This window comes from Salmo trutta, chromosome 14 (genome assembly GCF_901001165.1).
Source record: "Salmo trutta chromosome 14, fSalTru1.1, whole genome shotgun sequence".
NCBI lineage: Eukaryota > Metazoa > Chordata > Actinopteri > Salmoniformes > Salmonidae > Salmo > Salmo trutta.
Window position 1 is genome coordinate 34272759 of NC_042970.1, and position 25999 is coordinate 34298757.

A 25999-nucleotide genomic window follows, 5' to 3' on the forward strand; every position below is an offset into this window, starting at 1 on the left:
GATAACATCAGTAATGACTCAAGCTGAGAAAAGGCACAATCAGCCGTTTCATCTTTTTCCTGTTGTCAACTAATATCCAGATTGTCATTTTGTCATGTCATGTACAGTGTTGTTTTTCAAAAGGAGCCTTGAAAAATGAGCTGTAAATGATGGAAGCTTGACTTGTCAGTGACATTCAGTTTCCTATCAGCCTTCAAGATGGAGGAGGACTATAAGTCATGTGTTTTATAGAGGACAAATATACTGCAGCACTTACACCCATCCCACACAACCAATCTAGTGATGACGAGTGTGGGGAACACACCTGGTATTGTGGGAGCTCAGTGAGAGAAAGTAATTGCTAGCATGGCGGTACATGCCACAGAAAACAAACTGTTCTTAGATTGAGGCTACAGGGGCATGTGAATCCACCCACATCACACATTACTGTTTTCACAGAAAATCAAGTAGGCACAAAGGATATAACACCTTTAATTACTTCACAGAAGTACGACTCTGACTAACCTTTTCAGGAAAGTTTTTTTCTAGAGCACATACCTTGAGTATTTAATCTCAAACTCTAACTCATTGTTAACAGTATCTTTAATACTACCCACACACACATAAAGGACATTTCACACTTCCACAGTGTACCCATAGCCTCCGCTGTCTAAGACTCCATACTGTTCCAGGCCCTAGCTCTAGGTATACTAAATCTAATATATGGTCCCTATGTCTCCATGTCTGCTAGGAGTTATGGTTCTGCCTGCTATGGTTTCCCTCCCTGGACATAAATCATATGGAGGGTAAAACTGTGGGATCGATAGAGCCAGCAGCACTGCTACACTCTGACTCTACAGCACAGAGCCAAGCACCAGGGCTAATCTCTAAACATGCGAGCACACACACACGCACACACAACCACAGAGAGAGATTGAGAGATACAGGTAGATGCAAGTAAGCTTGCCTGAAGGCAGACACACACCCTTTTCATAATTGACTGCACATCATCTATTTTTGTATGGGTTATGCCAACCAGGTTGAAGTTATAACTATCAAAACCAAGCCCTAACATACGCAGGCTGATGAGTCAAAATTGGAATGTGCAATCAATCATGTAGGGAGGGGCTCATAGCAACAGGAGGAGGCGCCAGCTGAGATGGAATTTTCTGAGCTTTCTTTGATTGGACAATGTTTGTGAGTCCCTCTGTGGTCCGCCCTTTAAACTATACTGAGCAAAGATAGCGAGCCAGAGAGAGAGAGAGAGAGAGAGAGAGAGAGAGAGAGAGAGAGAGAGAGAGAGAGAGAGAGAGAGAGAGAGAGAGAGAGAGAGAGAGAGAGAGAGAGAGAGAGAGAGCTAGGCAAATTGTTATTTTACCTTCATCATCAAAACTCCCAAGGAGGACAGGAAATATGTTATGTTAAATCAGATATGAAAGTTCCTTGGCCTGAACATGATAAGTGGGAAGCTTATTTTGTGAGAAATATGTGAAAGCCTCCTGGCAGCTGGTGAATGGCATTTGTATGCATGGGTGGCTCTGATGTCAGACATACTGCAGAGAGAGAATGTACTGCAGAGGCACTGAGGGAGCAGAGCAGAGAGTGGACAAGTAAGAATATGGATGTGTCAAGTCAGATAGCGCTGGCCTAAAACTGCTCTGGCTGTCGAGACAAAAATAATACATTCATGAAATTCTCTCTTATCTCTCTAAAAATAGAGAAAATAATGAACACAGCCTGATTGAATTGTTTGTTCTATTTTTCTTGACCAAATTTTGAACTGTGCACCCCCCGGGGATCTTGCAGTTCTCGACTGAGCCATGGCTTGACATAGGTACTTTAAACACCAATAACTACCTGAAAATTTTACCTAATTACCTGTAAAATCGTCAATTACTTCTTTGTTAAACAGATTGTGAGACCTTGATAATGTTCCCACGGATGTGAGAAACCAGACATTACCATACCAGACAGGCAACCTAGACCAGTGGTTCCCAACTATTTTCTGTTACTGTACCACCAACTGAATTTTGCTCTGCCAGAGTACCCCTGAAGCACCCCCATTTTACCAGTAGGTCTAGGGTCTCATAAGTCTTCTCAAGAACCCCTTGTGGCTAGGCCAAGTATCCCCAAGGGTCCAAGTACCCCTGCTTGGGAAGCACCGACCTAGACAATCACAGTGTTTCCCCTAGCATATTTTTCAGCAGTGGTGACAAGTGCAGCGGGGGGACATGCTAGATGTTACCATAGACTTTCAATCATTGAATCAACGACTATAAAAGTATGTCAGCAGAAATATATATATTTTTTCAATTACATCATATTTTTTGCAGCGGTGACAACAATTTAGCAGCGGTTTGCCACTGTTTTGGGATATCTGTATAGTCGAAATAACGTGCTTTTTTTTGCAGACTGTTCTGCTGCTTCTACAGCAGCGTGCGGAGGAGGGGCCGGTGTATATATGTTTGTGAGAAGGAGAGCGAGACTAAAAAGCAGCCACGATGGCTTGCGCTAGCTAGTCAGACAAATTTGTAACGTTAGATGCTGGTTCTCTTATCATCCCATGACAGTGCCTGTCTTGACTGCATCAAATCGATGTAGAGAAGATAGCTAAGCTAGCCAGCTGAGTTAGCCAGCTAGCTAGCCAGATAGCTAGCTAAGTTAGCCAGCTAGCTAACTAGCTAATTGAGGCTACAATATGCTGCACTCCCCATCCTTGTGAACATATAACACCATGATTCAGAACAACAGCCTTCATGTTGGTTGTTCGTTGTAGCCCACTCCTTCTCATTTAGCGAACTTTTAATTACGTCATTTTTATTCCATTTTGCATTGATTAGAAATGTCTCACTTCACTTTCTAGATATGGAACCTCTGACTGTAGAGCAGATTTGATTGGCTGACAAAATCAACCAGACTCAGAGGCTACTAAACCTTCAACAGAGAACACCTAACTGAGGAGAGAAATACTACAACAAAGACCTGTGTATTTTTCCCAGAATAGATCCGGTCTAGAAAAGGCCCAAAGTTTTTCCATGGTCAGGTCAAAGGTTAGATGACATAGAGATGACACATGGTCAGGAAAAACTCATGGCCCTATTTATGGAGTATTCATTTATGACTATCTGGATATCAGAAATCTTGGGCAACACCGGGTCTTTCTTTCATCATCGGGGCTGCTTGATCGACTTGTAGCCTATTCAGCTCTCTCCTCCATTCATTTACTTGACAGCTACAAAGCTAGGCAGTATATTTCTTTGACATGTTATCCATTGTCACCGCGAGGCCTGCCAGCAAGGACGTGTAGCTCCATTCATATTACCAGCCAGAGGAAAAGCTACCTGAGGGAACTTTACTGACTAACAGGAGGCTGTGTTGTTCTGTTTTCAGCCCTGACTGGTGCTCCCTAAAGCATGTGTTGCTTGTTTCCCCCATTCACATTCCTGCTGACACCCACACACACACACACACACACACACACACACACACACACACACACACACACACACACACACACACACACACACACACACACACACACACTAGTGTGTGAATGGAGGCTGGCAGCGCGGGTTGGGTCTCACCTCTAGGAAAGCCTGCCAGGTGTAAACAGGGGTCTGGTGTTTGGGTTAGACCTCAGTCATCTCTGCTATGTGCTGACACAGGGCCAGACGCTGCTCACACCAGCAGGGGCCCATTGGTGGTTAGGGGGCCAGGGGGTACCCTACCCTGCTCCATCTTAACCCTACTACTGCACTACTACTCCACAGGCCACATGGAACGTATTTATGCCTGACAGAGGTATACAAATCCAACCAATGTGCTGGAATACGGGTCAGCTGATAATGTAGCTTCTCAAAAAACATCACTGCTCACATAGTCTCAACCATCAATCTGTATACTAAAGATGGAATATGGAAAGAATAGAGGAACATTGGTTTCTTTCAGACTCATTTCAAAGGCTCAGGTGAAAACTGGTTTGAATGTGGTCGTAACCTTAAGCAAAAGAGCAATGAGGTCTGGTGTTATTTGTATATGATTAGGATCTAGGGATAGGAGAATCCACATCATGCCCATTACTGGTCAGCAAACAAACGAGAAAAGATAGTGCTCATTTGTATCTTCAACTCTGAACACATGAGCACAGGTGATAAGGAGAGGAGTAAACAGAGAGCGAGACAGGCAGACGGACAGAAGGATGACAGACAGACCTTCTTGAAGAGGCGGATGACGTCCTCGCTGATCTGGGCGAGGCGGACGATGACATTGTTGGTGTAGATGTCGTTGAGGGTGGCGTGGTCCCTGCTTTCCCTCCTGGTCTGGTTCAGTACCAAGTACCAGCAGTTCACACTGGACAGCAGGTGCTGGTCTTTCCTGAACACAACACAGAGAGGAGGTGACGTTAGAGTGATCAGCAAAGGGTTACAGTAACATACTGTACATACCTGTGGTTTGTCTCTGCTTTCATCATTTCAATATTTCTAAGGTCTACTACCTGATTAGGGTGTCTATTCAACAGGCTCAACACATAGGCGTATAAACAGACAAAGTTGATGGTCAGAACAAATATCTGTCCCACAGCAGAAGTCTTCGACTTCACCCTAATAATTTATTTTGTGCACCAGACGGACTGAAAGGTTAATGACTTGCCATTAAGTTAAGCATAGCCCATCCCCGGTGAATATGAGTGAGCAGCTTATATTGCCCAGGGTTGCGCTGGGTAGACAACACACAGACAACACAACACACACACAGGCATTGTTGGAGTAAACAAATAGGGCTTCTGAGACTGATTCCTGCTCCCAGTAAACAATACAGCTGCTGCATGATCCCATTGTTGGCTGACTGCAGAGACTTAACCACACTAACATCACACTACGCTCTCGCTTTCTCTGCCTCTCTCTCTCTCTCTCTCTCACTTATTCCCCCTTTCTCTTTCTCTGCCTTTCTCCATCTCTCTCTCTCTTTTATTTAATTCCCTCCTTATATATCTCTGTTCCCTTTCCGCCATCTCTCCCTCCCTCTATGGAATATGTCAGTCTCATTCCACGGAGGGCCGAGTGTCTGCGGGTTTTCGCTCCACCCTTGTACTTGACTGATGAATTAAGGTCACTAATTAGTAAAGAACTCCCCTCACCTGGTTGTCTAGGTCTTAATTGAAAGGAAAAAACTAAAATCTGCAGACACTAGGCCTTCCATGGAATGAGTTTGACACCCCTGCTCTACCGTGATGGCGCTAACCTAGAACAGACGGTATTAGTTTCTCCTCGCAGCGCTCCAGTTTGACACAGCATTGATTGCTTAAGTCCTTAACGCTGGTTACCATAATGACCCTGAGAGGCATGGGCTCTGGCTGAAGCGTAATCAGCTTTCCCCTCCAGTGTATGTTCACACACAATGCCCCCCCCCCCCCCCACACACACACACACACTGATAGCAGCAGAGGGTTTCACTGAGCCGTGGTGAAAACTGCACATGTACTTACTGCAAAGAAAAATGATGAGCACTAACATCAAAGGCTCCCCTCTACAGAGAGCTTCCGCAATGCTAATCACCTCTAAGAAGCTGATATATGTCTGCTCTAGAGTGCTGCTACCATTATTCCCCACAGCAAGACACCACAATGGACACAGCTAATATACTGTACAGTCATATGGTTCTACCACAACCATACATACAGTGAGGGAAAAAAGTATTTGATCCCCTGCTGATTTTGTACGTTTGCCCACTGACAAAGAAATGATCAGTCTATAATTTTAATGGTAGGATTATTTGAACAGTGAGAGACAGAATAACAACAAAATAATCCAGAAAAACACATGTCAAAAATGTTATAAATTGATTTGCATTTTAATGAGGGAAATAAGTATTTGACCCCCTCTCAATCAGAAAGATTTCTGGCTCCCAGGTGTCTTTTATACAGGTAACGAGCTGAGATTAGGAGCACACTCTTAAAGAGAGTGCTCCTAACCGCAGCTTGTTACCTGTAAAAAGGACACCTGTCCACAGAAGCAATCAATCAATCAGATTCCAAACTCTCCACCATGGCCAAGACCAAAGAGCTCTCCAAGGATGTCAGGTACAAGACTGTAGACCTACACAAGGCTGGAATGGGCTACAAGACCATCGCCAAGCAACTTGGTGAGAAGGTGACAACAGTTGGTGCGATTATTCACAAATGGAAGAAACACAAAAGAACTGTCAATATCCCTCGGCCTGGGGCTCCATGCAAGATCTCACCTCGTGGAGTTGCAATGATCATGAGAACGGTGAGGAATCAGCCCAGAACTACACGGGAGGATCTTGTCAATGATCTCAAGGCAGCTGGGACCATAGTCACCAAGAAAACAATTGGTTACACACTACGCCATGAAGGACTGAAATCCTGCAGCGCCCGCAAGGTCCCCTTGCTCAAGAAAGCACATATACATACCCGTCTGAAGTTTGCGAATGAACATCTGAATGATTCAGAGGACAACTGGGTGAAAGTGTTGTGGTCAGATGAGACCAAAATGGAGCTCTTTGGCATCAACTCAACTCACTGTGTTTGGAGGAGGAGGAATGCTGCCTATGACCCCAAGAACACCATCCCCACCGTCAAACATGGAGGTGGAAACATTATGTTTTTGGGGGTGTTTTTCTGCTAAGGGGACAGGACAACTTCACCACATCAAAGGGACGATGGACGGGGCCATGTACCATCAAATCTTGGGTGAGAACCTCCTTCCCTCAGCCAGGGCATTGAAAATGGGTTGTGGATGGGTATTCCAGCATGCCAATGACCCAAAACACACGGCCAAGGCAAAAAAGGAGTGGCTCAAGAAGAAGCACATTAAGGTCCTGGAGTGGCCTAGCCATTCTCCAGACCTTAATCCCATAGAAAATCTGTGGAGGGAGCTGAAGGTTCGAGTTGCCAAACATCAGCCTCGAAACCTTAATGACTTGGAGAAGATCTACAAAGAGGAGTGGGACAAAATCCCTCCTGAGATGTGTGCAAACCTGGTGGCCAACTACAAGAAACGTCTGACCTCTGTGATTGCCAACAAGGGTTTTGCCACCAAGTACTAAGTCATGTTTTGCAGAGGGGTCAAATACTTATTTCCCTCATTAATAAAATGCAAATCATTTTATAACATTTTTTACATGTATTTTTCTGGATTTTTTTGTTGTTATTCTGTCTCTCACTGTTCAAATAAACCTACCATTAAAATTATAGACTGATCATTTCTTTGTCAGTGGGCAAACATACAAAATCAGCAGGGGATCAAATATTTTTTTCCCTCACTGTACATACTCTCTAAGACTCCGGCAAGATGCTATAGCAGGTCAACTCACCGTTTGAGGAAGGATGCTCAGTGCGAAGAAGAAGTTAGGCAGAAAATGGATGTGTCTAATATTATACAATGAAAGCAGGCTTTCAGACTTCTGCATTTGCTGAGACAGGTCTGATTGAGCATTCTCCAGCTGATCACAGGTTTGGAATCAAAAGGAATGGGAAAGTAATTTGAATGAGATGAGAAAATCTCCCAATTAAACCAAATTGGGGCCAGTTCAATAATCAAGACGTCACTAGTGATAATAGAATGATTAAACTGAACTTTCTGTTGCTATGGCAAAGTGATTAATTGTCTCAGAGAGACTAGATAGAGGAAACAATAGACCTGTGAGTGACTCTCTAACTACAATAGAAACTCAATGTGATGAATCATGTTTTCCTTGCCTTCTGGGATGGCCTATTTCCTGTCTCAGCACGGCCCTCATTCCGTAACAGTTCCGGTTGAGTGACCTATCTGGCTGTTAGAGTCGTAGCTCCTCGCTGTGTAATTGGTGTTTGTGGATGAGAGGCCTAGGGACCAGGCACCTCAATCCTCTCCTAATCCTTAGAGTGGCCAGAGATGCTTAATCCCCTCTTTAAGCACAACCAGGCTCTCTCTCTCTCTCACACACACACACACACACACACACACACACACACACACACACACACACACACACACACACACACACACACACACACACACACACACACACACACACACACACACACACACACACACACACACACACACACACACACACACACACGTCATCCAAGCAACAAGACTCCATTCACAAGGCTCTCTGTCCATAGTACTGTACTCCTCCTCCCGAATGGTTAGGCAAAACCGCTGAGCAGGCATCTCCAAACCCTGTAATCCCTGATAAAATATTAATCTGCTCGTAAAATCACTTATTTTCCCTGAATATTAAAATAAATTCAGTTGTTTACCGTGACAGGAGCTCAGACAGACAGACAGACAGACAGACAGACAGACAGACAGACAGACAGACAGACAGACAGACAGACAGACAGACAGACAGACAGACAGACAGACAGACAGACAGACAGACAGACAGAGCGATGGGGAGGGAGGGAGCTCCAATGCTCTGTGACAAAGCATCCTATTCATTGTGACGTTCAATGCAGCACTGAAACTGCCAACGCTGCAAAAACCCACCCACCCACACCACGAGACCATAACTATAAGCAGAGTCTCTGAAAAGAGACATCTGAGAATCTGGCCAGGCCCATCACTGTTTCTCTGGGCTGTGGGTTAAACCCTTTTCCTGAGGGAAGAGACAAAGGGACACAGGCTGTCTTCTCCCCAGCTGCCTTCCTCATTTCACAGGAACTTGGAGCAAAAAGGCAAGCAATTAGGACTGTGTGGCTGCAGCAGGACACATCTCTGCTCTGGGAGAGAGAGAGAGGAAGGGATTATTTTCACCCAGTGATAAATGCAGCCCTGGTTTTATAGTAATGGAGCAGTGGGTTGTAGACCCACAGGTCACAACTCTAGCATTACTATAACAGTGCCTCCTTATCAGACAGACAGTATGATCCTAAATCAGACCTCAGTAGGCGCAGGCGATATACCACATATTCAGTATACCAGGGTATTTGGTTTTTCAATACCATCAATATTGTCGAAACTATTTCTTTGATGTTTTACTATACATTTTTGTAACTACTTTTTAAGTAAATACCTGCAGTTAACTTGTGCAATATGATAGAAGATTGCGTTCTTCATTCCACCTATAACATTATTTTACATTATGAAGCTTACCGTAGTTCAGTCACGTGTTTGTTTGTAAATAGCACAACTGGAGAAAGCGGGAGCAGGTGAGTCCAGCTGTGTATTGACAGGGGTCAACAGTGGGGGTATTATTCAATTGAGTGATCAGGGACGTGCAACTATAGTTTTCCTTAACAGAAAATACATTCGTGTAACACATTCGGCAGAAAATAGCTTCATTTTCATCAGTTAACAACAGATGTGCAACGCTATTTTGCTGTCAGCCACACAAGTAGGCTAAATGAGCAATCAATTAAAAAACAAGGTATTTTTGTAAAAACTATGCATGGACATCATATTTCTGTTTATTGTAGAAAGAATGTAGCCAGATACATTTCCTAATGTTTTTCTTAAAGTTACTCTTGCATTTTACCGTAGAAAAGTAGGATGCGTTGTCTGCTGATAAAATGTCCGTGCGTGAATTCTCATTTGAGTGGAAATTAGTCTGATGCCGAGCAGAAATTACAATAAAAAGCATTGTAGATATACGTAAACAAAAGATATGACTTATGCGTTATCTTTTTTTCCTATGCGCTTTTTCATGGAACAGTTCCATTTCAATAATAACGTTTCAGTTTCGGAAAAGCATTGTCACGTGGTTAATCATAAAATTTTGAATTAAAATGAAAAAATACTAAAAGTTAAAAGTCACCTCAAGATCAACAGCCTTTGCCATATGAAGAAATGAGCGCATGGAACTAAAGGAACTAAAGAAATGAGCGCATGGAACTAAAGGAACTAAAGAAATGAGCGCATGGAACTAAAGGAACTAAAGAAATGAGCGCATGGAACTCGTAGTCTATAGGCCAATGAAGCAATAGGCCTATAACTTCCATTGCTCTTTCATACTGAGGATTGGTGATTATCAAGGGGGAGATTGTTGGAAGGATTTTTCCAATAACTTTTTCCAATAGTGAGGAACTATAGTTTTAATATATTATCATTAGCAGTCGATGTAAAAAAAAAAAAAAAAACTTTTCCACATTTCCATGCAGCAGGCCAAGTACGTCTATGTGTGCTCAGGCGCACGCTCTCCCTCAACATCATTAGGACAGTGGTTGCAGTCCAAACACTTAAAAGACACACCCTATCCCCTCAGCCCTCAAATTAAGTGGACACTTCTGATGACGTATCATGACGTCTGACGAGTATACCCTTGCAGGGCAAGAGGCGAGGGAGGAAGGAAGGATTTTTAAATGGACCACCCTTGGCCAGAAATTCGTCACTTGTTTATCCGGAGATGATTGTGTTTTCAGCCACCAGTAGCTTGTTTTACATGTGCAACAGTCAATTATGAGTGCATGTCTACTTATATTAAATATATAATTATTAATAAACACCTACTATATGATAGCTAGCAAATGAATTAGCTAACTAATGTTAGGCTGCCTAGCTGGAACTTCTGAAGAAGGAAAATGTTTTATTTCTACAATTTCCAAAAGATAACCAAACAAAAACATTAACTTTTTAGAGACTTGCTTGTGCCGTCATATTCATTAGTAGCTGACTTTTCTTAGCGGATGTACAATTGCCGCGAATTGAATTATGGGGAGTTTCAGGCCCCGGAGTGAACACAACTGTACACTCCCAAAGCCACCTAAAAACGAGGGCTGAATGGCTTATGTTGCAAACTTCCCTTGCTTGGCTAATCATTTGGACCACCCGCCAAGATGGCAACGGGGATTCCCCCAAGGGCATAAGGCGAGGGTAAGTGGATGAGGGTGTGTATTTTATGTGTTTGGACCGCTGCCAGAGAAACCAGACACATGCTCATGTGGAGAACTCCAAAGAAAAGACAATGATTTTTTTTTTACAAATCTCATAAATAGTTATGAAATAAACCAAAACTTGTTTCTCACAAGTGTAGCAGGTTGTGAACTCTGCAAACAATGTTTCCACTCTGAGAATGAGAATGGTAAATGACTGTAATAAATTAATGTAACCAAATTACGGGGATTAACGGAACATTTACTTCAGGTGACATATGTAATGGGGAATTGATTAACCTCTCTAGGGGATATGGGACACTAGCGTCCCACTCGCCAACATCCAGTGAAATTGCAGAGCGCCAAATTCAAAAACAGAAATACTCATTATAAAAATTCCTAAAAGATACAACTGTTATACATCGGTTTAATGATAAACTTCTTGTTAATCCAACCGCTGTGTCAGATTTCAAAAAGACTTTACGGCGAAAGCAAACCATGCAATTATCTGAGAACAGCGCCCAGCAGACAAATCATTACAGACAGTAACCAGCCAAGTTGACGAATAACAAAAGTCAGAAATAGCGATAAAATTAATCACTTACCTTTGATGATCTTCATATGGTTACACTCACAAAACTCCCAGTTACCCAATAAATGGAAACTTCCAACTTAAACTGTAAATTTGGGTGGACATCCTAATGGGTTATGCACCTAATGCATATGGGTCAGGTAAATTTCTCAAATGGCTGGTAAATTAAAATCTTCCAGGTCACATTGTCCGGCTCCACATTTTCCTAATGGAAACCCTGATGTGTGTGCGTCTGTGTGTGTGCATGCATGTCAAGTGCGTGTGTGTGTTCGTGCATCAGTAATCCTTTAATTCAAGGATGTATAGCTGATAAGATGTTTCCATAATCAGTCTATAACCTTAACAAGTTTAACTGATGTGACTCTTTAGTTATGGCTGTATAGAACACCTTCATCTGAATCACATCACAGGACCTTTCAGAGGACTTCCACAAGGAATTGGGCAACATTAATCACACCAGGGTTACTTCCCAAATGGCATCCTGATTTGACCAGGGCCCTGTTAAAAAGTAGCACACTATATAGGGAAAATTATGTCATTTGGGATGCACTCCTAAACTCAGAGCTCTGTGAAGGGTTTTTAATCCACTCCGCACTGCCTGCCTGTTTCCTGCTTATCTCTGAAAGAGCGAGGAAAGGACAGACACAATCAAACTCGATATCAACAGCCGGGGAAAGCGTGGACATACGGCGCTAGCTTCGCAGTTCAAATGCATTTCCTTTGCTTTCAAGCAGGGATTCAATACGCGGCGATGCTGATTTGCAGATCTTTCAGCAGAATCTATTTTTGGAGGAAAGGAGTCAGTGCCAACATTTGATAGTAGGCAGCTGCAGCCTAGGCCAGAGCAGTGTGGTGGTGGTGGTGTCTAGTCAGGAACCAACAGAATCCTGACTGAACAGCTTCTGCCTCCGAGCCATAAGACTGCTAAATAGTTACCCGACTATCTGCAGTGACCCTCTTTTGACTCATCACATACACTGCTACTACTGCTTATTATATATCCTGTTGCCTAGTAACTTTACCCTTACCTATACAGTGCCTTGCAAAAGTATTCATCCCCCTTGGCGTTTTCCCAATTTTGTTACATTACAACCTGTCATTTAAATGGATTTTTATTTGGATTTCATGTAATGGACATACACACAATAGTCCAAATTGGTGAAGTGAAATTAAAAAAATAACTTGTTTAAAAAAGTTCTTACAAATACAAATTGGAAAAGTGGTGTGTGCATATGTATTCACCTCCTTTTGTTAAGAAGCCCCTATATAAGATCTGGTGCAACCAATTACCTTCAGAAGTCACATAATTAGTTAAATAAAGTCCACCTGTGTGCAATCTAAGTGTCACATGATCTGTCACATGATCTCAGTATATACAGTTGAAGTTGGAAGTTTACATACACCTGTCATAGTCATGTTTGTAGGTGGCAGGGAAGTCAGGCGCAGGAGAAACCAACTTGGTTAAACTGGAGTATTTTAATTAACAAAAAAACAAACTCCAAAATCAAAGTACACAAATAACATGGGTCCAGCAGGACAATGACCCTAAGCATACTGCTAAAGCAACACTTGAGTGGTTTAAGGCGAAACATTTAAATGGCATGGAATGGCCTAGTCAAAGCCCAGACCTCAATCCAATTGAGAATCTGTGGTATGACTTAAAGATTGCTGTACACCAGCGGAACCCATCCAACTTGAAGGAGCTGGAGCATTTTTGCCTTGATAAATGGGCAAAACTTCCAGTGGCTAGATGTGCCAAGCTTATAGAGACATACCCCATGAGTCTTGCAGCTGTAATTCCTGCAAAAGGTGGCTCTACAAAGTATTGGCTTTGGGGGGTGAATAGTTAAGTTTTTTTGTTGTTTTTTTGTCTTATTTCATGTTTGTTTCACAATAAAAAAATATTGTTCATCTTCCAAGTGGTAGTAGGCATGTTGTGTAAATCAAAATGATACAAATTCCCCAAAAATATATTTTAATTCCAGGTTGTAAGGCAACAAAGAAGGAAAAATGTGAAGGGGGGAGAATACTTTCACAAGCCACAGTACATGTCAACCTCAATTACCTCGTACCACTGTACATCGACTCGGTACTGGTACCCAATGTATATAGCCAAGTTATTACTCATTGTGTATTTATTCCCCGTGTCACTATCTTTCTATAATTGTTCGATTTTTCTCTCTGCATTGTTTGGAAGGACCTGTAAGTACGCATGTCACTGTTAGTCTACACCTGTTGTTTACAAACAGGTGTTTGTAAACAACAGGTGAAGACTAACAGTGACATGCTTACTTACAGGCACACACACAAACACACACATACACACACACACAAAAGAACCCTGCCTGGTTCTGCAGATACTGATGTCATTCAGCTGAGGTTGTAAACCAAAGGGATATTGGGACTACAAGCCTCTCATTCTTTCCCTTGGAGAGGAGTTTGATGTTTGCAGTTAACACACCCAGTCTCTCTTTCTGACAGGGATATAGTTTAACCTTTAACACTATAGTTTAACTTTAACGCTAGACCACCGGGGAAAGACTCAGTGATGTGGGCTGTACAGATGATGAGGGGCTGTACAGTCAGTGAGCTGGTTAGGGCTGGCGGGCACACAGAACAGAGGCTGATTGGTTCTCACTAATGTCCGTAAATTAGAAATGCAATGGTGCAAAGCAATCTGTAGATACAGAATATTATGTACAGTATGTACTGTAGTCTAGCCTAATAAATATTAATTCTAAGTATTTGGTGGAATGCAGATTGGCAGCCCTTGGTCTGCCTCTGCCCCACAGGCAAGTATACCAACCAAGCAACCCCATGCATAACGCTTAGCAGTCTGCTGGGAGTCACTGGGAAGTTGATGCTCTCTCTTATTCATAATATTATGAATAATTAGTGAAGGAATCACTGGCACATGGCCATGAATACTGTGCATCAATGATGAACCTTTCAGATGATGTAGGCTCAAGCTTAATAAGGCTTTCCTGCTGATTGAGTTATCTGAAATCCATTTATCAAATGTACATTTTAGTCATTTAGCAGACACTCTTATCCAGAGCGACTTACAGTGCATTCATCTTAAGACAGCTAGGTGGTACAACCACATATCACAGTCATAGTAGTACATTTTCCTCAATAAAGTAGCTATCAGTGTCACGTCCTGACCCTAGTAAGATGTCATTTTCTATAGTAGAGTAGGTCAGGGCATGACAGGGGGTGTTTTGGGTTGTTCTATTTCTATGTTTAAGTTCTAGTTTTTCTATTTCTATGTTGGGATTGTTTGGGTTGATCTCTAATTGGAGGGAGCTGATCCTCGTTGCCTCTGATTAGAGATCATATTTAAGTAGGGGTTTTTCTTCCTGGGCTTTGTGGGTAGTTGTTTTCTGTTTAGTGTATGTCACCTGATGGAACTGTTGTCGGTTGTTTTGTTTAAGTATATTCATTAAAAGTAAATATGAGCACTCTACATGCTGTGCCTTGGTCCCCTTTAGATGACCAACGTTACAATCAGCAAAGTCAGAGCTAGTAAGGGGGGGGGGGGGGGGGGGGGGGAAGTCAAGTGCGAGTGTTAGTTCACGAAGGGGTCGGTATTTGGACCGCTTAAGAAAATGAGATATTAGATTAAATATCAAAGGCAATCAATAAAACTCAGAGTTATGGGCTGTAGCTACATTTTGCATTGCAGTATGGTCTGGTCAGGTTTTTAATACGAAACAGTACTGTTTTTATTCATAATGAAAAACCATGAAACTTGTACATGTGTTGTGCTTTGAAGCCAGACAGGGAGCTGGACAGAGATTTCAGGCAGCAAAATCAAATGGAACTAGGGTTAAGAAAAATAAGGAGGCCACCAGTGTTTGTAGTCAAGCAGAACGAGCGTGGAGGAGACTGGCTCAGCGCGATACCAGGACAATCATTAATGACCCCCTCCTACCCACACATGCACACAGGAATAAAGGCAGGCATACACACGGACACACACAACACAACACTTGCACACAGGCAGGCACACACACAAACACAGGAACACACAGGATTGGACATTAATGCAAGCTTTATCTTATCTTTCTCAGACAGGTTATGTTTTCTTTCAATATAACATGAGCTGCTTTCTAATGGCTTGCTTGCTGTTGATAATGTGCAATCCCTGTTTTGACTGATAGACCATATTTAGACATTTTAGTTTAATAGGTAGTGATTAAAATCCTCATTTAATGATAACCCCCAAAATGGTTCCTCAACCAATTTATTTTGTCTGTCTCATAGACATTGAAGATCATTCTAGGAGCAATAGGAAGTTCCCGAAGCCCCACAGATGAAATGGTTTAAAGTGATAGTTCACTCAACAATCAAAGTTTGTTTGATCTTCAAGTGGTCTAATGTCAAGATAAGTCCACGTCACGTCTGTTGTGTAGATCCAGCTATATGTAAAAAATGAAAAAGCTAGGGACCATTTAAAGGGCAGTGCAAGCCTTCCCTCACTCTCTGACAATGAGGCCACCATTTGATGTAATAGAAAATAGACTTCTGGTGATTGGTGTTTTGGTGGGGTTTGGGTGAGTTGACTGGGACCAGACTGACAGATCCCAAGCAGAGATCCAGGCAGGCTGGAACAATAGGGGCTGAGCTGACCTGCAGGTATCTCTTGCACACTGATGCCCTCAGCTTTTCCCTTCATGTGACCAATCAGAGGCGGGTGTTGGTATACTTCACCCTCATCTTAATTAGTTGAGAGACACTAGAGCTGCCTGATATGTTAATGTAGATGAGCCAAGAGGAGACCGAGCAGACAGACAGCCCCATGGCAGTGCTGCTGTAAACTACAGTGGCATTGGGCATCACATCAGTGACTGCTGTCATAAACTCAGCTCATAAATCCATATTTGTATGGTATGGGTTAAGCCAATAAGACTGGGGCAGTGACCTAGCAGCTCAATGTGGACCTCTGCCTGGCTGAACAGAGTCTAACTGTGCTATTTTCATTTCCCATAGTGCTGTGCAGTGTAAAGCAGAGGCAAGGGACTGCCATGCATGAGTTGCTAGGCACCGGAGAAGTCATGCTGCTCATGACCTATCCTTCCACAGAGAGCTGGGCTGCTGTGGCAACTCAGAAATATCCACAGAGAGACAAAAGACCAGGGGAAAAACTGAGAGTTGGGGCTTGTTTGTATCTAAACTAAAGAGACAGTGAGAGCACGGTGAAAGACAGGACACGTGAGTGCATGCATATTTGAGAGGTAGCCAGAGAGTATCCATATTACATATGTGTTGTGTGTGACATACAGTGCAGTCAAACGTTTGGACACACCTACTCATTCAATGGTTTTTCTTTATTTGTACTATTTTCTACATTGTAGAATAATAGTGAAGACATCAAAACTATGAAATAACACATATGGAATCATGTAGTAACCAAAAAAGTGTTAAACATATCAAAATATATTTTATGTTTTAGATTCTTCAAAGTAGCCACCCTTTGCCTTGATGACAATTTTGCACACTCTTGGCCATCTCTCAACCAGCTTCACTTGAAATGCTTTTCCAACAGTCTTGAAGGAGTTCCCATATGTGACCTAGGCTTTTTTCACAAGTCACAACTTCACAGGAGAGCCATTTGATCGTAAAAAATATTTAGGGGGGCAGAAATGCCTTCTCGAACATGTAAACTTTCATGTGCCTTAATAACAAACATGTATGCCATCTGTAAATACAAATAAAATCGTTAAGCTACAAGCCTTGTTGGTTAAGCCACAGAAAAAGTGAGCAACCTTCCCACTAGCCATGATTGGCTGAGATAATGAGTGGGCTGGACATGCCGAGAGAGGAGTTCAGATTGGTCTGCCATATTGAAGGCTTCTGTCTATTTGAGCTCGTCAGTCTGTGTTGGTAATCCTGTTGAACGTAGCTCTCCACTTTCTGGAGGATCAAGTTTTGAAATCAGTGGAATTAGAGTAAGATAGTTAGGGATGGAGAAAACACCTGTCTCTGGATTACATCTCAAACTAAGGGCAACCGTGGTATGGCATTCCTGACAGGGAGACACGTCCATCATGCATGATAATGTATACAGGTAAGATAGTCTAGTGTTAGCTAGCTACATTTTCAGATATTACACGTTTCTAATTTTGACAGAAAGTGGTTTCATTTCAAGCTAAAGTGTACTGTTAGCTAGCTAGCTAACGTTAGCTGGCTGGCTCCCTAGCTGACGTTATTATTAGTTTCCCAGAGCTGTTTGTTTTTCTAGTTAAAGCCTAATGTTAGCTAGCTAACAATGCACCTGGTTGGTTACCTCCCAGCACTGTGGCATTGTTGGCACTTTGTTCAATGTTGTTTAACTAGCTAACGTTAGCTGGCTGATCTTAAACGTTGTTTACCAAGCTAGGTTCATTGTTTACCTTGCTTGCTATATGTCTTAAGCTAAAGTGTACTGTTCGCTAGCTAGCTAACATTAGCTGGCTGGCTCCCTAGTTTACAAGTTGATCAACTATCAAAGCAGAATTACTTTCCCATTGTTCCTCAAATGCAGTGTATGATGCACCATTTTGTAGCTCTGAGTCTCTACTTTAGCCAATGTAAGAAACACCATTTCACATTTTGCTACATAAAACCTAATCCAGGTGGTGAGTCACATATGCTGAGCACTTGTTGGCTGAGGTCGGGTGATTGTGGAGGCCAGGTCATCTGATGCAGCATTCCATCACTCTCCTTCTTGGTCAAATAGCCCTCACACAGCTTAGAGGTGTGTTGGGTCATTGTCCTGTTGAAAAACAAATGATAGTCCCACTAAAGGCCAAACCACATGGGATGGCGTATCGCTGCGGAATGCTGTGTTGGCCATGCTGGTTAACTTTTTAGGGTATAGGGGGCAGTATTTTCGATTTCGGATGAAAAGCGTGCCCAGAGTAAACTGCCTAATACTCGGGCCCAGATTTGGATAGAAAACACTCTGACGTTTCTAAAACTGTTTCAATGATGTCTGTGAGTATAACAGAACTCATATGGCAGGCAAAAACCTGAGACAAATCCAACAAGGAAGTGGGAAATCTGAGAATTGTAGTTCTTCTTTTGAATCCCTATCGAAACTACAGTGTCTGTGGGGTCACGTGGCACTTCCTAAGGCTTCCATTGGCAGTCAACAGCCTTTAGAAACTTGTTTCCTCTTTCTCCTGTTACTGGGCAGAGAGTGGTAGCTCAGTCAATGAGTGGACTGCCTATGGACAAAGGGCTTGTGTCCTGATTTACGCTCACGCGTTATGCCTTTGGATAGTGATCTGAACGCACGAACAAAACGGAGGTATTTGGACATAAATATGGAGTATTTCGAACAAAACAAACATTTCTTGTGGAAGTAGGAGTCCTCGGAGTGCATTCTGACGAAGATCAGCAAAGGTAAGAGAATATTTATAATACTAATTCAGAGTTTTGTTGATGCCAGAACTTGGCGGGTAGCTGTATAGCTTGCTTCGATGGCTGAGCTATGTACTCAGAATATTGAACAATGTGCTTTCTCCGTAAAGTTATTTTGAAATCTGACAAAGCGGTTGCGTCAAGGAGTAGTGTATCTATAATTCTTCCAATAACTGTTGTAAATTTTATCAACGTTTATGATGAGTATTTCTGTAAATTGATGTGCACATTCACCGGAGGTTTGGTGGGAATACATTTTCTGAACATCACGCGCCAATGTAAAATGCTGTTTTTGGATATAAATATGAACTTTATCGAGCAAAACATACATGTATTGTATAACATGTAGTCCTATGACTGCCATCTGATGAAGTTCATCAAAGGTTAGTGAATATTTTAGCTGTACTTTTGGTTTTTGTGATGCATGTCCTTGCTTGGAAAACGGATGTGTGGTTTTTCTTGTGACGTTTATGTCCTAACATAATCTAATTTTATGCTTTCGCCGTAAAGCCTTTTTGAAATCGGACAATTTGGTTAGATTAACGAGAGTCTTATCTTTAAAATGGTGTAAAATAGTTGATTGTTTGAGAAAATGAAATTATGAGATTTTTGCTGTTTTGTATTTCGAACCATGCTATTTCACTGGCTGTTGAATAGTGTGTCCCGCAGGTGGGACGGTCACATCCCACCTAGCCCATAGAGGTTAAGTGTGCCTTGAATTCTAAATAAATCACTGACAGTGTCACCAGCAAAGCACCATCACACCTCCTCCCCCATGCTTCACAGTGGGAACCACACATGCAGAGCTTATCCGTTCACCTACTCTGCATCTCACAAAGACACAGCGGTTGGAACCAAAAATCTCAAATTTGGACTCATCAGATTAAAGGACAGATTTCCACCGATCTAATGTACATTGCTCGTGTTATTTGGCCCAAGCAAGTCTCTTCTTATTATTGGTGTTCTTTAGAAGTGGTTTCTTTGCAGCAATTCGGCCTGATATACACAATCTCCTCTGAACAGTTGATGTTGAGATGTGTCTCTGTGAAGCATTTATTTGGGCTGCAATTTCTGAGGCTGTTAACTCTAATGAACTTATTCTCTGCACAAGCGATAACTCTGCGTCTTCCTTTCCTGTGGCGGTCCTCATGAGAGCCTGTTTCATCATAGCGCTTGATGGTTTTTGCGACTGCAATTTTCCGGATTGACTGACCTTCATGTCTTTATGTAATGATGGACTGTCGTTTCTCTTTGCTTATTTAAGCTGTTCTTGCCATAATATGGACTTGGTCTTTCACCAAATAGAGCTATCTTCTGTGTAACACCCCTACCTTGTCACAACACAACTGATTGGCTCAAACGCATTAAGAAGGAAAGAAATTCCACAAATTAACTTTTAACAAGCCACACCTGTTAATTGAAATGCATTCCAGGTGACTACCTTATGAAGCTGGTTGAGAGAATGCCAAGCGTGTGAAAAGCAGTCATCATTGCAAAGGGTGGCTACTTTGAAGAATCTAAAATCTAAAATATACTTTTTTGGTTACTACATGATTCCATTTGTGTTATTTCGTAGTTTTAATGTTTTCACTATTTTTCTACAACATAGAACATATTAAAAATAAAGAAAAACCATGGAATGAGTAGGTGTGTCCAAACATTTGACTGGTACTGTATATACAGTAGTTGTTGTGCCCAGGGTTTATTTACAAAATGAGGGTCTTTAACAAGGACACTTTTTATGGTTGTGTTTGTTTGGGTTAATGGAGTCCAAAGGAAGCCAACGTGGCCCTCATAAAGAAGTGTGTGTAATCAAACTGTCACACTTCGTTGTTGCCAACACACAGATCTTGTCTGTCTGTCTGTCTGTCTGTCTGTCTGTCTGTCTGTCTGTCTGTCTGTCTGTCTGTCTGTCTGTCGGTCGGTCGGTCGGTCTGTCGCCAGACAACTACACACAGCCAAAGACTCTGCGGCTACAGACTTCTAGACGGCTGCTTTACACTGCAGCCCTACGAGTGTGAGTACAGAGGTTCAGGCAGTCTTGGCGAAGGTATTGAGGTGGCAGAGGAAGATGAGATGCTGAGTCTGGTAAGAACTATGTGGCTGGTGCCTGCTCTTCAAGAACTGTTTGAACTGGTCTACTAGAAGCTCTACTATACAGTAAGTGTCTTGGTTAAGCCATAGCGTCTGCAGCAGCACAGGCCTGTCTACTGTCAGCATGGCCTTGGGGACCCTGGTACAAGCTGCCTGCTCTAAAACAGCTGGCCTCAATTACTGAGTCAAATCCCCATCGAATTCACCAGGGCCTGAACTAACTGGATGACACAAAGCCCTCTGAAACACACCCTCTACTCTACTGCCTGCACTGACATTTGAAAGTTTCATAACTACTGTTATGATCACTGTTATCATATTCAAATAGTTAACCTTTAGAATGTGTTAAAGATGCAGCTTACAATTATATTCAAAAGCTGGGACTACAGTACATACTGTAAAGGCAGAGGACGAGGAGTACATTTTGCAGCATAAGGCTGCACTGTACTCAAACGCTCCAGTGTAAAGGCTGGGGCTAGATAGCAAGCTGTAAATCTATCACTACCCTAAATGGCAGGGAATAATCCATTTATTCATTGATGTGATGGAAAACAAGGCACAGTCTCGTAGCATGCATGGCCTCAGCCGTGCCTCGACCCTATAGGATAATACCGGTAAGGCCTGGCTGGCTTTGAGTCCCTCCTCAGCCCAGAGCTACAGGAACAAGAGCTTTATATGGGGAGATTCTGCACTGGAGTGCTGAACATCAGCTTTGCCAATTAAAATTGAGGTTTCATCCAGAATGAGATTACTTTTCTATCGCCTTTGGATGGTTTGAGATTTCGAAGGAGTAAAGAGGAAAAATCATTATCGCTTGCATATTATAAGAAGGACATTTATATCCAAAGGCTATGCAGTGAACCTAAAATGCAGCGGGAGTCGTTTTTGGACAGATTAAGTGAGAAAAATAGGGTGGAGTAGTTTGAGATCTGGGGAGAAAAACTTGGCAAGAACGGATGTAACTCCATGTGTACTCAACAAGTTCACACGCTCTTAGACAATATAAAAAATAAATCTGCACACCCAAGCAAACACACAAACAGAGTAGACATGCTCTGGCAAGGCAAGTAGACACACAAACACACACTTGCATGAACACACACACGCATACACAATCCCTCGCTGCCTCACATACAGTTTAAATGTTTGGCTCAGTTTGAAGCTAGGTGGTCTTTAACGGTGTGGTGGTCTCATCTCCGCATGGGAGGGAAACTCACTTGAACTGGTGGTGCTCTCTGGAGCTGCGGATCTTGTTGGAGAAGCGCTCGGCCAGTTTCTCCAGGCTGCGGGAGTACTCCAGCTGGATCTCAGCCTTGCGGCGGAAGAAGTCCTGCAGGTCCTGTAACAGCTGGATACGAGACTCGGACTGCTGCTCCAGGCATTTGAACTGCTCCACCAGCTGGTTACGGATCTCTATGCATCAAAACACAAAACAGGACGAGTCAATAAGTTATAACAGAGTCATCATCTCCAGAAAATCAGGGCATGGGGCTGGATTCAGTCAACCCTGCCATGTTTGCCATCTTTGTTAAAATGTTCTCCCCCAAAAAGTGTCTTAGTCTGAAAACATTTATCTGAGAAGAGTTTATGTATAATGAACAAAAATATAAACGCAACATGCAACAATTTCAACGATTCTACTGAGTTACAGTTCATGTAAGGAAATCAGTCAATTGACATTAGGCCCTAATCTGTGGATTTCACAAGACTGGGCAGGGGGACCCAGTTGAGAGCCAGGCCCACCCACTGGGGAGCCAGGCCCAGCCAATCTGAATGAGCTTTTCCCCACAAAAGGGCTTTATTACAGACAGAAATACTCAGTTCCATCAGCTGTCTGCGTGGCGGGACTCAGATCATATGATCCCGCATGTGAAAAAGCCGGATGTGGAGGTCCTGGGCTGTCACGGTTACACATGGTCTGCGGTTGTGAGGCCGGTTGGAAGTACTGTCAAATTCTCTAAAACTACGTTGGTGGTGGCTTATGATAGAGAAATGAACATTAAATTCTCTGGCAATAGCTCTGGTGGACATTCCTGCAGTCAGCATGCCAATTGCACGCTCCCTAAAAATGTTGACATCTGTGGCATTGTGTATGTGACAAAACTGCACATTTAAAAGTGGCCTTTTATTGTCCCCAGCACAAGGTGCACCTATGTAAGGGTCATACAGTAATCAGCTTCTTGATATGCCACACCTGTCAGGTGGATGGATTATCTTAGCAAAGGAAAAATGCTCACCAACAGGGATGTAAACAAATTTGTGCACAAAATTTAAGAGAATTAAGCTTCATTTTTGGTCAGTAGATTTGTTTTACAGCACCCTAAACCATTTTGTGGATTTATTCAAGATACATTTGTTTAAAGTGCAAAAGAGACATTTAGTACTTTATCTTATTATGGGTTTATCATAATTATGTTATGATAGTTGCGCCAAGGATTATTTTCCAACCATGAAATAGGTTACGAGGGCACTGAAATCTCATCAACATTCACACAGTTTCTACTTTTATAAACTGGGCTTGTTCTTTGCCTCGAATCACTGCAAGTTGGCTGGAAATAACGGTTTTCACCTTGCACACCTAACAACCATGAAATGTCCCGTCACATATTTCCAAGCAGCTCACTGTGTTAACAAAGTGTTTCTCTCGCTAACATCCCTCAGGCAAAGCTGTCAATCAGCACCACACATCATGTCTGAAAGAGTTGGAAGCTTAATGTTGGTCCCTGAGTTTGTATTGTAGCAGTCTTTTCTGTATTCAAACAGACTGTTTCCCCTGGTTCCACCCTGGGCTATTGAACATCTCTTTAGGAAGATGAGAAACGACTGCCTGCTAAATGTAATGTAGCGTAATGGCTCCAGAGCTGAGCTGAGCTAAGATGAGCTGTGTGAGAATGGGCTTCAGGAATTCTAAATGCTGTCAATGGTGCTTAAAACCCTACGAGGGGAACCTGACACTGGCAGTCTCACTGAAGATTCTCGACGCTGGTGGGTACCCAGGAGAGAAACCTGAGTCTCCATCGGCTTTGTACTGTTGTCACTGAGCTCAAACTCTGCCTCGACTGAAGAACAAAGAATGGCCTATTTAACTGAACAAACCAGCAAATCTGAGATGCTTCTTTCTGATCTTCATAAAACAGCTACTGTAAACAAATGGAATAAAGGGGAAATATTATTTGAAAGCAAAGTAATACTGACTAGCTATCGGATTGAAAGGTGGTATTACTAGCCAACAGAAAGGGAAGACCTCATGAGCATCCTGTATTCAGCATGCAGAATCAAAGCTTTTTCAGGTGCCATACCATATGTATCGGCATCAAACAATACTGTGTTCTTTTGGTTTTCTCCACAGTGGTTCCTCGTCCAAGGTTGACTAAGCTTAAATAAAATAAATATGGGATGGCGGGGGCAGAGCAGTTTGATGTAAAATAGGACTGGCAGTGTCCCTTTGCCTTGTGCCCAGAAAGGTTCAGATGCCTTCATCCTTTATTTGTGTTCTGTAATTCAAGGTGAAGCTCGTTCGCTGCTGCAGGCTTCAAAGTGCTGATTGGAGACAGAATGTGAGCGGACAATTTCTTTGCTGAGGCTTAGAGAATAGTTTGAGTCTTGGATTTGTCTGAGGTCAACAGCATAGCCTAGCATTGCGGCTTCAAGTACTCCAGGCAAGGTCAAAACTATAAGAGGTCCCTGTGAAGTAGCTTTGTCATAGGACATTAGACATAACACAGGCCATGGGGGTGTCATTCTGCACGGCAGATGTACTGTTAACTGCACAGCACCACCACAGCAATGACAAAGACCATGTTTCCATGCTGCAGAGGGTGTAATTTGGTCAGCCAAGCCCTTCCCGTGGATATATACAGTCTGTGACTTAGCGAAGGGAAGTTAGCCATTTGTGTTAAGCAACTGGAGCAGTGATCTTGTGCAGGGGATGGTTTCTGTCCCTGTGATGTTGCGCCGCCTGGCCCCAGCCCCAAGCGGCATCCTACAATCTGTGGTTAACCACTGTCACAGCCCTTCCCTTTACCCATGGGCCTCCCTCGCTCTCCATCAGCCTACATGGGCCTAGGTCTCATATAGACAGCACCAGCCCTGGAGATGCCTACAACAAACACAACAAACACATTCCAACCCCTACTTCCAGGGACTCTGAGCTCTTCCCAGACTGAATGAAGGATTGTTTTCTTCCTTTCTTCCCATAACTTTCTCTCGCTTTCTCTCTCTGCACGTAGGCTATCCAGTGGCAAAACAAGAGGAGCCAGGAGAAACGCCCCAGAAAAATCTGACACTGATCCGCATGAATGCCAGGGAGGACTTTTTAAAATAATCTTGTAAAAAATGGCCGACTGTGAACCGGCAGCTGCAAAGGTGGATTTGACAGACGAGTTTGGAAAAATAGGTCACTCGCGCCAGAAGTGTGTTGTCACCTCTTAGAATCCATGAGCAATCGCAGAATTATTCCCCAGTATTCTCGATTCTTTGCATAGCGCCTTCGTTGTGGTTTATTTGAAGTGTCTGAAGCCTTAGTGGTTCTTTTCAATCTGTGAAGAGGAGGAATGCTGTGAATTTAGGCCTGCAGTTAAAGACGATGCTTTGCCCTTTTGAACAGAACCAAAACAAGTCTTGTAGCCAGCACGACATCAGTTCAAATAAACATTTTCAAAATGGACCTTTTAGAGAAAGAAATGTGAACGTTCTGGATTACGTATAAACATCAATGTTTCATGGAATGAAAAGAAATCCATGACATCAAACGTTTACTGTTTGATTATTGGCTACGGCCCAATTCTTTGAGAGCAATCAAGTTATTAAAAAAAGGAGCTCATTCGAGGTTATGAGTCCCGTATTTGAAATAAAAATGTGCATTTCAAACAGTGTTTGTGGTACACTTGTTCATGCGTTTGTATGGATAACAAGCACCGACTACTCCCAGTGTTGGGGGAGCGTGAGGGAAGATGGAGGTAATTCAACTCCTCAAAATAAACAGGAGCTCTACTAATTAGATCTAGGCCATAAGCACAACCTTTAATTGAAGCGTACAATTTACTTGGCTTTAACGCCATTGTTTGATTAGGCAATGCAGCAATAACATATGGCAGGCGCACAGCATG

The 25999-nt window shown here is 42.7% G+C and overlaps 1 protein-coding gene across 3 annotated transcripts in view; it reads right to left on the reverse strand.

Annotated features, from left to right (window-relative positions):
• LOC115207893 (SLIT-ROBO Rho GTPase-activating protein 3) overlaps positions 1 to 25999 on the reverse strand; it is a 123904-nt gene that overhangs the window by 66052 nt on the left and 31853 nt on the right. For all 3 annotated transcript variants that reach the window (XM_029775436.1, XM_029775435.1, XM_029775437.1), the window contains exons 2-3: positions 22109 to 22304; positions 4191 to 4353 (exon numbers count right to left, since the gene is read on the reverse strand). In XM_029775436.1, coding sequence (XP_029631296.1) covers positions 4191 to 4353; positions 22109 to 22304 — 359 coding nt within the window. The remainder of the gene's footprint in view (positions 1 to 4190; positions 4354 to 22108; positions 22305 to 25999) is intronic.